At 36.3% G+C, this 15,645-nt stretch overlaps 1 protein-coding gene across 1 annotated transcript in view; it reads left to right on the top strand.

Annotated features, from left to right (window-relative positions):
* The window catches only part of LOC140152256 (uncharacterized), an 88,485-nt gene extending 73,490 nt beyond the window's left edge, over window positions 1-14,995 (top strand). The window contains exons 23-33 of the mRNA XM_072174561.1: window positions 1,940-1,963; window positions 2,344-2,436; window positions 2,934-3,169; window positions 3,807-3,943; window positions 4,816-5,143; window positions 5,870-5,930; window positions 7,349-7,414; window positions 9,073-9,847; window positions 10,332-11,585; window positions 12,513-12,613; window positions 13,324-14,995. Of these exons, the coding sequence (XP_072030662.1) occupies window positions 1,940-1,963; window positions 2,344-2,436; window positions 2,934-3,169; window positions 3,807-3,943; window positions 4,816-5,143; window positions 5,870-5,930; window positions 7,349-7,414; window positions 9,073-9,847; window positions 10,332-11,585; window positions 12,513-12,613; window positions 13,324-13,797 (3,549 nt within the window). The 3' untranslated portion in view covers window positions 13,798-14,995. The remainder of the gene's footprint in view (window positions 1-1,939; window positions 1,964-2,343; window positions 2,437-2,933; window positions 3,170-3,806; window positions 3,944-4,815; window positions 5,144-5,869; window positions 5,931-7,348; window positions 7,415-9,072; window positions 9,848-10,331; window positions 11,586-12,512; window positions 12,614-13,323) is intronic.
* The last annotated feature ends 650 nt before the right edge of the window (window positions 14,996-15,645 follow it).

The following is a 15,645-nucleotide window of genomic DNA, read 5'->3' as shown; positions in this document are numbered from 1 at the left end:
AATTTAGATCAAAGAACTCCAGAGTTTGAATAGTGAAAATCACAAGGTCAGTCAAGTTATTTTATGAAATGGAGGTGGTCAAATACGGATGGGAGTTTACTAAATTGGTCAGTGGTTGAACAAGTTTGGGCACTAACATTATCATATATATATATAATGCTTTTGTCAGATGAAAAGTATTCAATGTTTTATATACTCAGGATTTGTTAAAAAAAAGGCTGACTAATACATGTATTCCCCAATAAAGACAAACCTGGCACTGATTTTTAGTGATTGATATCAACATATTCCAAACTGCTCAGATCTGTTTACATCAAACCATAGTTTGCTCCAGGATTCTCTGAAAATTGATAAAAAGACTCTTTCCTGGGGCACTGATTAAAATGTGTCCATTAGTGGGTTGCATATCAAGTGGATTAAGTTTATCACAAAGTATGGGATGGTCATCTTGTGTATACATCCACATAATTCTTGCTGCAACAAGTTACTGCACAAGATCAGTATCAAGTACTTACCAAAGTTCAGTCAAAATTCTGAAAAGCTCTATATGCTGACCACAGTTTAAAGGTAGGGTACTTGATCTTTATAGGACATGGAAGCAAGAATACAAAATATTTGACTACCAAATCAATTTGTTTACCCATTAGTCTAATATGAGATATATGTGATTAGTGTTGTCTTGGCAATTATATGTTATGTAATCACTGCCAATGGGCTATTCCATGTGTAATCCATACACCCCCTTCTTCCACAAGGAGTGTGAATTTCAGATGGTTTTATCTGATTGTGTGACTTCATTTGAAATGTACACCCCTTGTGTAGGAGATTTAAGGTCATGTTTTGGGGTATGGATTCCAACTGGAACAGTCTAATGTAACTTAGACCACTGATATCCATATTCTATATAGACCCAGGAGTAGGTATTTGAATTGTGGGAAGTATGCAGGAATAAATGTGTCATTAGGAAATAATGGTGTAATTTCAGTAGCATTAGGCTTGTATATTGGACATAATGTTTACTTACATTTGTAAATGAATGAAATATTTGCTAGTACAATTGGATGATGTATTTACAATTGATCTACTAACATACCCTATTAATCCTTTTGATTAAATGCTTTTCTTAATTGTTAAATTCTGTAATTCTAATCTCCCCATTAAAGATCCTCTCTGCATGAAGTTACTTGTTTGAAATTTGCGTTTGTTACTAACTATTCAGTGATTTTACTAATCATCTCATTATATTGCATTATTATCATTGAGATTATATTAATAGATTAAATTATTATATCATTGTCATGCAGGCACAAAGTCTCATGCTTCATGTGCAATACACCATGGCACATTGCCTTGCAAAATATATTTATTGGCTGAATGGGTTATTTTGAAGACACAACCATTTCTAAAACACTTCTTGAGCAAAGCACATCAAAATGTGTATGCACCTGTGAAACAAATACTGGATACATTTGTATGTTGCATTACTGTATAAGTGGTCATGTTCACACACACATTCCTCACATAGACCCATACATAAGAACATATGTGACATGATCAAGTGGAATGAGTCACATGTCGGCAATTTCAATTAGTAGAAGATTTTTAGATCATTTCCTGGCACTTTACAAATGCTACATTTTGATGTAAACCCCATCAAAATTGGACATCTGGTTACAGAGTTATGAGCAATTTATCAATGGCTAAAAACAATATAAAACAAAAATAATTTGAACACTTTTTTTGCCAATATCTCAAAGACAATATCAACAACATCATTCCCTTTGGTCATGTCTCGCATTTGTGTATTTTTGTTTTAACGGTAGCGATAGCTGCCCTGAGCACGAAAATTCACATGCTCATGAAATTTTCACCTATTGAGTAGTGTAACATAAGATTATTTGTCAAAAGTAGTTATATGATGTTTTATTTTTATTTACAGGATTTCCCTGTCTCAGAGGAAGATGTGAGTACACAGTTTGTATTTTACCTTCATCACTGTTTAAGCCAAATTGTTTTTGCATTTCTATACTGAATGCACAAATGCATGGGGAAATATTGGGCATAAATGTGTGCAGTAGTTTCAGTAATTATGTTGTACATTGCTTAATTTACCTTATGTTGATTTTTAATAAACTAAGTACAAAGTTGGTTCAATGGAGCAAAATTCTTATTTTCTAATGTTGTATGTAGTGATGTATAAAGCAGGTAAAACAAATGAGGATAATATGCATTTAGAAGTATCAGAAAACATGTATGTTTTATGTTTGACATGATTTAACATTGTCAGAGTTAATACTGGTGGAAAACAAAACTGAACTTTTTTATTTCTTATTTCCATTTTAGTTTCAAGATTCAGAAGATGCAGAGTTCATGTCAGCTGAGGAGGGTCTCAAAACGTTTGAAAGAGAATTGACAGAAGAAGAAATGAGCAGATTGGTATGTAGGCTTACACATAAAAAATTGTAATACATCTTGTGTTTATGAGCCAAGATTGAAATACTGCAGACTTCATATCTGAATACAGGTTTACTGAACACTCTTTGCTGTGGATATAGGCTTTACAAATGTATAAGCCAAGATTAAAATACTTCGGCTATAAAGACATTATCTTGGATGCAACTAAAAGGGCTTTCAGTAAATTAACTTAAATATATCAGCCTATAGATCAGCGAGTCATTAAATGTATACATGGTTTGATACCTACAGCCAGTGCCAGAGTGTGGCAGTGATCAGTGCGCATTTCATTGGGGACAACTTCAAATCGCTAGCATTCATTCAAAGTGCTAACGTACATACACACATACTTAAAGACGCCGCATAGATACACATGCGTGAAACAGTTGCCTCAACGCGTTGATGTCACTGCCACATCAGGGTGAAAAATGGTATACACATATATTCATAAGTAACATGACATCATTAATTTTGTGCAGGCCCAGAGCTTTGTGACATCCACAAGAGGGAGTGACCCATTCTTACCGCCATCATCTCGGTCTGGCCCTGAGGTGGTCAGCCCATTGGCTCATGAAGATGACCAAGAACCAAGTCAAGATGAAGATGAAGATTATGTTGATGGGGATGAGGAGACAAGTAGTGCTAAAGAAGAGGATAGCAAAGAGGAGGATATCATCTATCCACCAAGTGATGAGACACCATCATCACCTGAAAAGTGAGTCAAATATATAGTGTTATTTAAAGTGATCATCAGTGAGCATCCATTTGCAGTCAAATATCTGACTGCAAAACCACATCATGCTCACAACAGGTCAATTGTACAATCCCAACATTCAGTTGGAAATTGCTGTGGTGGAAGATTTTTGACATCAATTGTTGGTGCGAAGTGACACATACAGAAGCCTTTATGATCAAGACATTACTGAAGATGTTGAAAGAATGCATTCAATATTTGCTAGATTTTTCACCTGAAATTTTATTTCACTGGAACATGAGCATCTAAACATGACTTCAGATAGTATCAAAAGCAGCATTTGTTTAGGTGACAAAAAAACAAACCCTGTTCTACGGCGGATGGACTTGCCTGGTAGGGTCGGTTGGTCTTGAAGAGGCTAATAACCATTAAAAATTGCAGACATATTTTGCAAATTTACTGATTTTTTTTATAATATTTTTTTGTTGTTGAAAATATTTCAGGCAAAATCAATCCACTTCATTCAGCCAAAAAAAAAAAATTTCATACAGCTACAAAAAATCCCTAAAATGTGAATTCTAATTTTTTTTTTCATCGCCATGATACTAGGATTATGTTTTTCTGATATTAATAAGATTGCATTCTTTATATTATACAGTTTGAAGTTTGAAGTAACAGAGTCAACACAGAGCTGTGAAGAACTGGCAAGGAGGAAAAGCATGAGAAAGAAAAGTAAGGATGTCTTGGTTGTTGAGAAGAAAACAGATGAAGAATCATCACAGTTGACTAGTCCAGGTAAGAAATGAAATGACACAAACAGTGAGTCTAATGTTGCTAATATTGATTGACTTGTAGATAAAAACAGGTGATATGTTTTAGTTCATTATTATTATAGCCAGAAGTCCGATATCAATGGGGTTTTGACCATACTGTACACTGTACAGTGTACAGTAAAATTTTTAAAGTGCGAATGAGTAATGAACAAAATTCAAAAAGTGAAAAATGTCTTTAGACTCATTCGTCTTGATTGTGTCACATATGAGTGATGTTTGGCATGACGATAAAGGAGGATGTATCTCATATAAATGTTGATATGAATTCATCACATATAAATGTGTTGCTGTTTTAAAATGAGTGCAGTAAGGTGCAAGTAAAACTTGGAAAAAAGAAAAGAATAAAACAAGAACTGAACCATCTGCAAAAGCTTCAAAACAAAATGCACTCGGTTGATTTACCAACAGCCAAAATCTTGTCACATCTCCCCTCAACTCTCCGACTTGCACTGGCTTCATATAGAAGATCATATTTAGTTGTACAACTCATTGAATGGACCCTGTCTCCAGAAAGACTGTCTGGTGGTAAACAGACCTCATCTTGGCTCGGTAGCCACTTGTTCAGGTCATGATCTGAACCTTCAGGTTCCTAAGACATGTAAATGTGCCGGAGACAGGGCCTTCTCAATAGCTAGCCCAGTTTATGGAACACTCTCCCAATTCTCTATTGAGAGTTTCAAGTCTTCCCTCAAAACATATTTGTTTCAGAATTCTTTTGTTTAGTTTATTTTCTTTCATGTTTTTTTGTATTTATCTTGAGCGTTTTGCATCCACAAGTTAAGTTATTATATCAAGTGTTGGTTAATATAATGTAATACTATTGATTTTGTCCAGAATCTGAAGCAACGGATCCAACCAGCATTAGCACTGACGATGATGAAGACGGAATAGAAGAAGACTCCCTTGAAGATGAGGAGGGTGAGGAAGAGGAGGAGGAGTCCTCACCAACCACTTCAGAGAGTAAAAGTGATGCACCAATGTCATCTACTTCACCTAACCACGATGAAGAGGAATTTCTTCATACCAATTTCAACTTCATGGAGAAGGAGAAGTTTGGCATGTGCCTTGAGCAGCTGCAATCTGAGTTTACTGATGATGTAGCTACAGGAAGGCTTAGTATTTCATCTAAATTTCTTTCACGGGCTCAAATGAGTCAGGGCAAGTGAGTATAATGTTTAGATCAATAAAAATAGTTCTTTGGTTCTTCCCTGCACCAAGTAACTATAAAAAAAAGTTTTGTCTTCACTGTACAATTTGATACCTACCTTTATTTTGGAATTTGTGACAAATGTTTTTTTAACAACTTGTTCACATTCAAAATTGGTTTAAAACATAAATCAAGTGATGTAAAAGTTAAATATTCGTAATCAATATCTTATTAGGATTCATTGGTCAAGTTTAATAGAAGCTAAAAACCCAATATTAAACTGCAGTTTTTCCGCCCACTCGACACCTACCTCAGAATTGTTGTGGAGGACAAACAAACAATTTTTTCTTGGCCTTATGAATAAAATGAAGTTATAAATGTTAGCAGCCTCAGGCTTCCAAAGACTACAAACAAACAGCAACGACAAATGAACTAAGCATTTTGGATTTTTGTTTGACAAAACCAAGTAAATGTTTACTCACTACAATATTTCGTCCTACACAGTGGATGACTTAATCAGGTATGACTGATATGGTCATCAGATACACTTTCCCTGCAAACAAGTTTGAGTGATTTCCGGTGTTCCTTGGTCTCGTTTGCGGACTACAAATGAAGTGTTTCATTGAATGTACCTAATCTTCAAACCTTGAACTGGATGTCTTCATGTCACATTTCCTTTGTGCTGAATTATGATTGGCACAGCTTGCTTACATTGACTTTGCCATTTTCCATTCATTTTAGGGGCCCTGTGATAGGCGTTCATGGATTGGCAGCAACATCAGGGGGCATATCTGCAGAACAGGTAGGCACCAGTAATACTCAGTATCAATACTTACAACTATATCACACACTGGGTATGATTAACACCTGCCATGCACTACGTATCTTACGACGTAACTAATATATTTTCCTCTTCATTATAAGCACAGGTAGCACTTTCTTGTCAAACCTAGTCTATTAATTTACTCCAGTATTGGTAAGGGGCAGTCATCATTAGGGACACATGATTTATTCAGAAAAATATAAGCTATTAAACTCTTTTCCCCCTTTTGTTTTACCTGTTGTAATCACATAACCCTGGTCATGATTTATAGAGTCAAGTTCTAATTTAGAATTTTTCATCTATGCAAAGCATGTGTCTCTGATTTGTTCAATTGTACCCTATCTGCAACCAACACTTGTTGTTCTGCCTGTTACCTGTGATTGCAAAACAACTCATTACATATATTGGACAAGTACTATAACCAGAACAAACAAATCAAATTTCTACCCTTGGCTGTTATTGCATGTTTAAGTTAACCCATCAATTTCATGATGAATGTCATTATAATCACAAGGATTCCAACCAATCATATTTAGAGCACAATTTTCAAAGTTTGTCATGTTTCCATTTTGTTTGCCATTTCATTGAGAATCGGTCTCAAAACGGATTACATCGTAACAATTCAAAATTTAAACAAATAGAGAAGTTATGCATGGAACCATAATCTGCATCATCTAATGGGGTAATGTGTTGTTGGATAAAGTGAAAAATCTAGCAGCATTTTTGACAGGGAATTTTTAAATGGTTGAACTGTTACATGTACTGTAATTTCTACGATTTGATATCCTTGTTCTTATATGCATAATAACATTTATTTATCCATATACATTACTTGCATATTTACATATTTATCAATGTACTACTATATACTTTGCTTTAAATAGAACTGTTGCGTAATACCCATATCATACGAAGCAATCACAAGGAGCATAGCGTTTTTTGTGACGTAACTTGAAGGCAACTTGTCTCTACTTTGTCGCAACATCGCTAGCCACAACTGAACGCTGGTAGCGATTATGCAAAGTGCTTGATGGCTAGCGATTTTTGACTCGCACACTAGGATTGCTAGTATGATATGCCCTTAATATAAATATCATTCATTTATTAAACATAAGATTTTCTTTTGAAAATTTCAATATCACAACTATCAATGTTCTTGGGTCTGTTTCATTTGAAACAAGTGAACAAAGCAGTTTATAAGATGACAAAGCAGTACTCAAATTTAATTTCGAAAATTATTTATTGATTTTTAAAATACTTGTGTGAAAATAGTTTTCAAAATTTCAAATATTGCAAGAAATTATAAATATTAATAAAAAGAAAATCTTATCACTAATCTGTAATCTGTAAGGCACATGCTAACTCCCCTGCACTTGGTCTCATTGCAAACTTTACAGTACCTACTACGACGCAAACAGGAGATGGCCATGGCTGTGGATAAGACTAGGCGACGATTGCAAATGGTGAATGCAATTAATGTTTATATTGAATCATTTCTTGGTGGCATTTGAATTCTACAATAAATTAAAAGGTCCAGGTGGTGCCAATAGGTCCTGCTATTGCTTATTTTTGCAAAGGCTGGCGTGATTTCCACATACTGTTTACTATCAACCTTCTCTATTTCATATATTCTTAGATAGCAAGAACCAATCAGAGCAAATGTCACAGAAATCGCTGATTTTGTGACAATGTTGTTATGAAAAGAGCAAAAAGCTCAGGATTTTTTCTCGTGTATGAAATACACTTCTTGCTCGAGAAACTGTATCCAGTTGGGGTAATTCAAATGCCAACAAGGGGTTTTATATTTGCTATGCTTCATAATATTTTGCTGTTCCTGTGGATTGGAAGATGGTGGCAGATCAATGAATTTTGAGTTTAGATCTTGGAGAAAGATTTTGATTTTCTGACAAAAGAAAGCACAAAGAAGTGATATGAAAATATTGTAATTGAAAGTGCGCTATCTGTGGATTTTGATTGCATTTTTTGGTAGTTCTGGAAAAGGCGTCTTTTATAAAAGCATATTTAAATTTTGATCATGTTACTTAGCAAGATATGCCACCAGATTAGGCAATTTCAATTGAAAGTCATACACCCCATTTGGAAGACATGACTTTTTAGGCTTCCACACACTGCACAGGGAGTGTGAATTTCAAATGGGGGTTACCTGAATGGGTAACTCCATTTGAAATGTACACCCCTGTGTGGGAGATTATGGTCAGATTTTCCACAAGGGGTGTATGGATTTCAACTCAAATAGCCCATTTCATTACATGCAGGGAAGTTTTTTCGCAATTGAAAATATTGTGATCAATATTTTAATATTAACTATTTTGTAAATGCAATAAAGAAAAATCTTTCTGTGCATGATCTATTGTTATATTAACATCTCATTATGCTTCACTTATAGTAAATAATTAACACATGGTCAATGTTGTTGCCACACACTACTACAGAGTAACCACAAACAGTTAAAGTCTCAGTATCACCCGACAGCGAGGGCCGATCGTTCCATGTAGTGCAACAGACCAAACTGCTATGCTTATACCACATATTTTTACAGTCTTTCGCGTAACTGCAAAGACAGGCAATGGTGGCGGGATTGTTTGATTCGAACAATCGGTCCTCATGAACCACAACACAGTTAAAGTCTCAGTGTCACCTGACAGCGAGGGCCGGTCGTTCCATGTAGTGCAAGAGACCAAACTGCTATGCTTATACCACATATTTTTATAGTCTTTCGCGTAACCGCAAAGACAGGCAATGGTAGCAGGATTGTTAGATTCGAACAATCGGCCCTCATGAATATGCGAGAATTCACAGCATACAAAGAACAGGGTCTTTGACTGTTGATGGATATAGTAGTTTGTGGTTGCTGCACTGTGTTACTGAAGGGTAAACAAGGTGTTATTTGAGAAAATGAAAAGAAGAAGCAAACCAATATGTCACATTAGAAAGTGACTTGCTTTTGTTTTGTGAGTAAAAACTAAAACTATGCTTAGAGGATTTAGATCAGTACAAAACAGCATGCAATTGATTCAAAGTGCTGTGATTGCAAAACTTAAATCATACTGTAATATATTTCCTCAACCTAATGATCAATGATCCTCCTTTTTGTTAATAGCTTGGATGGAAAGTGTCAGATTCAGGCAAAAAGTTGGTTTCTGCATCTGGTGTTGATGGATCTTCTAAATCATCTCAACAGAAGAAGCAAAGAACATATTCATCTTCTGAAAGCAAAGTTACTGTATCAGACAAAGTATCACCTGCTTCTTCCTCTTCCACAAAAGACTCTGGTGCAAAAGAGCTTGATAGGGCAGATAGCCTTGAGGACATTCTAGATTCACCCAGCGAAACCTCAGAACAGAAGGCAGTAGTTACAAATGCTCCATCAAAAGACTCGTCCTCTCCAAGAGCATCCAGGGCACGGAAACCACCTGTTGTGCCACCTAAACCAAGGAGGAGAAAAAAGAGCAACAGTAAAAGTAGTGATGGTGATACACAAGGGACATCTTCATCTGGTGAAGATCTGTCCAGATCAGATGACTCACTGATATCAAAGGATGAAACGCCATCTTTGGAAGGACTTAATAATAAGCCTAGGAAGAAAGAGTTGCCACAGATCCCAGTGGTAAATAAGGGACCTGCGACTCCAGTAAAGAGAGTCTCCCCTATGAAGGCCACCGGTCAGGAACTGTCCCCTGAAAAACTTGAGAAGATGAAATTGCAACAAGAAGATGACAGTGCTGATAAAGAGAACAGTAGGTACTCCTCGACTGAGGTCAGGAGAGCATCATGTGGGGCTGCAAAGGCAAAGATCAATAAGATGAAAAATAAGAAGGAACGTGAGGTGGTGATGAGACGGGCTGCTTCTATGACAGACATTGGTACTGCCTCATGTAAGTTTGGGTAGAAATTAACTTTTGCTAATTATGAAAATTTGATGCAAAATGTTAGAATTGAGTTTCATTTACTAATGTTTGAAATATGTTGTATAAACTGGATCTGGAATATCCACTTGTCTTGGTCCAGCTGATTACATTCAAAGGAGAAAAGCCCTGAAAATCTAGTATGCATATATGCAGTCTAATGCTACATGTCCACTGTTAAGTGTAGCTGTTATGTGCAAATCTAAAATTATGTGCATAGTGGAAAATATACCTGGGTGTCTGCATGCTCTAGAGAATGATGATGCATCTCAAGTGTAATGTGATACGCTCTCTTTAGATTCTCTGATTGATTGATAGAGTGACAAATTGATTGATTGATTTTTTTCCTGGTATTTGTTGAGGTTTTTTTTTATCAAATGCTCATAATTTGCATCATATCTAAATAAGCAACTATTTGATTGCATTAATTTTGTTTTGCTCCTGTTTATTCCAGCTTCCGAAAAATCATCAAGTCCCACTGCCCATACCATGACTCTTCGCAGCCAACGAAGCCAAAGCTCTGAAAGACCAGCTGTTATGAGAAGTGTCCCCAACAGCCCAGCTAGAGAGAAGCACAGAGTTCGCAATGATCGTATGGTGCCATTACTCCCCAACCAACAGCAGAAACTGAAATCGTATGAAATTGGTACACAGAGCTCTCGAGCCAAGGTGAATCCAAGAGCAGACACTCCTCCGTCCTCACCACATAGATATAACAAGAAAAAGAGGTCTTTGCTGACAGAACTGAAGGACAATAAAAGCAAAGCTGATGGTGCTATAAAAGTTACTGTGGATAACAAAGAAACAAAGAATGTTGAAAACAAGAAATCTGTTTCCCCAGTGGTAGATATTGTAAGAAGTAATAGTGTTGATAAAGAAGACAATGTTAAAGTAGAGGCTCAGATTACAGATATCAAATCTGACCCATCATCACAAGCATCCTTAGATTCATTAGAGACAGATGATGACAAACTGAAAAAGACTTTCACATTGGTGAAAGAAGATGATGACAAACTGAAAAAGACTTACACATTGGTGAAAGAAGATGCAGATAGGATTGCTATGCCTCCACCAGCATCATTACCTATTGGTAGGTCAAAGAATGGCAGAAAAACTGCTGCTGCAGAGGATTCAAGAGTGAATGATAAGAGGAAAGACATGTCTAGTGATGGAAATGGTGCTCAAATAAAAGAACAAATAAAAGACACACAAATAGATGAAAAGCCACTAGATGCTGAAGATGAACAGCATACAATATCTCCTATTTTAGAATCGCCTATGGATGCTGTCGCTCCGAATGGACATGATGTTGCCTTAAATGGACATGATGGTGGTGCCATAAATGGACATGATAGTGCCATAAATGGGCATGATAGTGCCATAAATGGACATGATAGTGACATAGGTAGTCCAGATGATAGTAACTCTGACAGTAAATCTGCAAGTAGTCCAGATGATAGTAAATCTGATAGTGTCTTTGATAGTAAATCTGATGATGTTGCCCATGTTAATGTGCATGATGATGAGGGTGAAAGGACACTATCTGGTGGCAGTGATAGGTCTTTCTCATCCACTTGTGATTCCATACCAGATGAGATTTTTACAGATGATGCCACTGAACCAGTGGAGAGTGCCAGTATTCCAAGTGTCACAATTGCCGAGGATGTCAAGGGCAAGATGTCATTGGATTTGTCATCTCCTACAAAAGGTCAGTGCGATTGATAATAGTTGTAGTCAAGTTTTGATTGGTGGATGCCCCAGTTGACTCCAGCAGTCCAAATTATCAACCTGACTCAAGCTTAGAAAATAAACTGAACACAGGGGACAAAAAAATATGTGCAAACAAATCTTTTGACAAGTCGGGTTGGGAAGGGGTTTACAAATGACTCTAAAAATCACAAAAATCTATAAGCAATTAATTTGCAAATTAGTTCAGTTTCTTCACTCGCATTTTTTTCACTCAGAATCAGTCCACTTTGCCTACAAAGCCCTACATGCATACAGTAAAATTATCCCCAAAAGGTTGTCCCATAGAACTTTTTTCCCCTTTACCTTGACATTTTACGTCCCCCTCAGAGTAGAAGTATATTGGTAACTTGAGAAATTTTGCAATATGTGTGAAAATCTTGGCTTATTTGCCTGGGAAATAAAATTTTTTTATCAGGTTTCCATTCCAAAGATTTTGGTACATGGCTACTACAGTTGAATAATGTCTACCCAGTAGTTAACCCATTTATTAGCACACAGTATTCAAAGGTGTTTTGATACAGACTTGCAGGAAACTCTGCAAAGACTTTGGGGGAGTATAATTAATCACAGTGGAAACAATTTGACCATCCTCCTTTAAACTTGATATCTAGCCAAGTACAGATCTTATTACCTTCCTTCTTAAAGAAAAAAATTCATCATAATCCAAACACCACAACTTTTAGATCATAAGACAAAGCTTGATATTTGAAACGGTACCATGATAATTCCGTACTGAAAAAGAAAAGACCATTTACTCTATCAATAAGTTTTATGATGATGAAAAGAAACTCTATCAATAAGTTTTATGATGATGACTTAAGAAGAAACCGAGTTTTGTATCTTAAGGTATCTAAATGTATTGATATTGTGTGTGTCTTGATTACAGGGCCATCATCATCATCAGATATTGTTACACCAGAAGAATTACGAACGGGTGTGGATGAAATGAAGCAAGCTTTTGATAGTTGCTTATCCCTCTTCACAAAGGTACGGTATTTTGCTGACTGTCAACATTTATACTCTGATCAGCTAGTAATAGGTGGGACTCATAATGTTGTGGATTGATATAGAATAGCATAACACGCAGCTGGGGGAAGCGCCTTACGCGAAACATGCTTTGTGTAATGCGTGACTGGTGCCGGCTTTCATGAATTTATGTGGACATAAGTTGGTACTTAATTGATGCACGCAGTAACAAAAACTGAATCATTCTTCACTACATGCTAATCATGGTATGGTGTCTTCACTTCCTTGAGGCAATATAGTAAATTTTCAGTTGCTGTGAGTGTTAAATTATGCAAGTTACCTCATAACGGTCCCACAAAGACACAACATTGGTGTTGCATCACAGTGTTGACATCACTGGCTTGAGAGAAGCAAAATCTCTACAGAGACAGTTCTACATGAATTCTAGATGTGCCATCTTATCAAATTTGTAGTACCAAGTATTTTAATTTATCAAACTGTGCTCTGATGGGGGTCGGTGAAATTGGTTTTTGTTGGTACATTCACAGGTTTGAGCCCTAGACCTGTTTGTGTCTGTGAGATGAATTAGCAAACCAATATGTGCAGTGTGTTTTTTGTTCATAAAATCAGACACAGCAAGTCAGTTGGGGAAAATTATTTGACAAAAATTATCAGCCAAGTATTTAATCAGAAATTTGTTTATTTTTCCCTGTTTCACTTCTCTTTTGCAGGCCACATCTCCAGACACTCCTGATATTAGTAAGGGACACCACATGTTAGACTATCTATCATCAACACTCAACTCAATGCAAAACCAAGTTACAAGATTACAAAGTGAACGGCGAAGATTCTACACATGTGCCAGCCAAGAAAGTTTACTTAGCGCTAGCTCCGCAAGTTTAACATCTCTTCAAGATCACACCCGAGACCGAACAGCTTCAGCTGGTTGCCTACCAGGGTTGCGCAAAAGTTCAAGTAGTTTATCGCATTCGGATCTATCTAATCTGAAAATGAACCTTGCCAAGATGAAATCTCCAGGAAATGGTAAAAGCCGTGAAGATGACACTGAAGCAGCTTCAACATTGGTGTTACTAGATCATTATTCTGAGATGCTAGTGTCAATGGTGAGAGATAAAATTGTGGAGGATGTAAGTGAAGGGATGCTTGGACGAAGTAAAGAGCCACCTTTTGCATCCGATGTCTGATGTCTTGATGTCCATGGTCAAGATAAAATAACTAACAGAAAGTATGCTTGGACAGAGCAGTTAATCCAAATAGCAGCATTTTGCATTCGTCTAGAGGCCTAATGTGCATGGTTTGAATCAATTCATCCAAAGATCAATTCAAGCATTTGCATCTGATGTCTTAGCAACCAGGTTTAGATATAAACAGTAGGTGTAAGTAAATATATTTGGACAAAAGTTAACTGTCCAGAGATATGCCCTTTTGGCTTGGTGACAGCTGACAAATAATGTGAAATTATGACTGAGTTGTCAACTTTCAATTTCCCTGATTCTTTCACAATTAAAGTGTGGATATATTTTGTGTTCAGTGATAAGTGAGTACACTTACTACTGCACAAAGAGTTAATATGCAGAGTTTGGTGCTTTCATTGGCCTTATGGTCTAATTCCCACTTAATTTGGTCAGAGATTGGAATTCTGAATAGTGTGTTATGCCAATCTGACATTGTTACTTAATATGTGCTTTTGGTTTTAAGGAGAGTGATGTGTTATTAAGGAGAGTGATGTGTTATTCTCCTCAGGAGAGTGATACATAGGTCTCAATGCAGAATTAATGTCTTAAAGATAGCTCTGCTAAAACTTCCCTAAGCAAATCAACGGAGCACTTGTTTCCTTCTTGCTTTTTTCAAACCTTCAAGTTCTGCAATTACATTTTGATATCAATACAATGTACATGTACACATATAACATTATGTGCCAGTAACCAGTATGTCCAGTATTGTACCCAACAAAACCCAGCATATTCATTATTGTACTAAAACCAATTTGACAATGTTGAATTCCATACAATTACACTAACTTATGTTCTGTTCTTTGCTACAAATACATTGATGTATGCTACATGTGTTAACCTTTTACTTGTGCTGGTTGAGTTCAATTGGCATTATGTATAGAATACTAGTCAGTTGTCACTTTAATACTGTGTAAAGGGGAAAGTTGTGCATTCTTTATAGTATGATTCTTTAACTAAGCAACCCAAATGCATGTATCAAACTATGTAGAGACTTTTGCCATTTATAATAGAGAAATTAATCTGAAATAGACAGTATGTGAAATACAATTTCTAAGATGCCATCCAGCAAAATTGTCTTCTGATATTTTCAGGCAAATTAATTTGCTGTTTTTTTCCCATTATTGGCCAGTTTTCAGGAGAATATTTTCAAAATGCTGTAAATCTTATCAACAAATTTCTTCTTTTGCCATGTGGTGGTGTATTGAACACTTTATCTGGTGATATCGAACCATAGACCATTGAAACATATGGTCTATGACAGGGGGTCTCAATTATAATTGCTTGAGGGCCAAATATATTTCAAAGATTTGTGTTTGAGGACCAAATACACCTTGTTTAGCTATGTTTACTGTAAAAGCTGCTAAATGGCCAACCACCGTTAGGGCCGGATCTGGCCTCAGCAGGCGCCTATTGAGAACCCCTGTGATCAAACTCATTTGTCATAACCATGTCATTTATACCTCTTGTGTATGATAACTTCAAATGTAATTCTACATGTGCCATTTGTGCTTCTTCGTTCTGTGATACTACAAAACATACTACATGTATATACTCCAAAAAGGTACTTATGTTTTCCAATTTATGAACTTGTGATAAAATTGTGGCATTTGGCATTTTCAATTTTTCACTAAGCAGGAGGCTGTAGATTGCAGTAAAAAGGGATACCTACCTGTTGATTTGTTCTATGAATTATACTTCCAAATAGGAATGGGTTACATCAACAGTAACGATACACCGGTAATAAAGATCCGCCCACAATATATCTTCCAGATAAGGCAGAAATACTTATTTCACAGC

This window comes from Amphiura filiformis, chromosome 5 (genome assembly GCF_039555335.1).
Source record: "Amphiura filiformis chromosome 5, Afil_fr2py, whole genome shotgun sequence".
Taxonomy (NCBI): Eukaryota; Metazoa; Echinodermata; class Ophiuroidea; order Amphilepidida; family Amphiuridae; genus Amphiura; species Amphiura filiformis.
The sequence above is the reverse complement of the archived record's forward strand: the minus strand, read 5'-3'. Positions and strand labels throughout refer to the sequence as shown.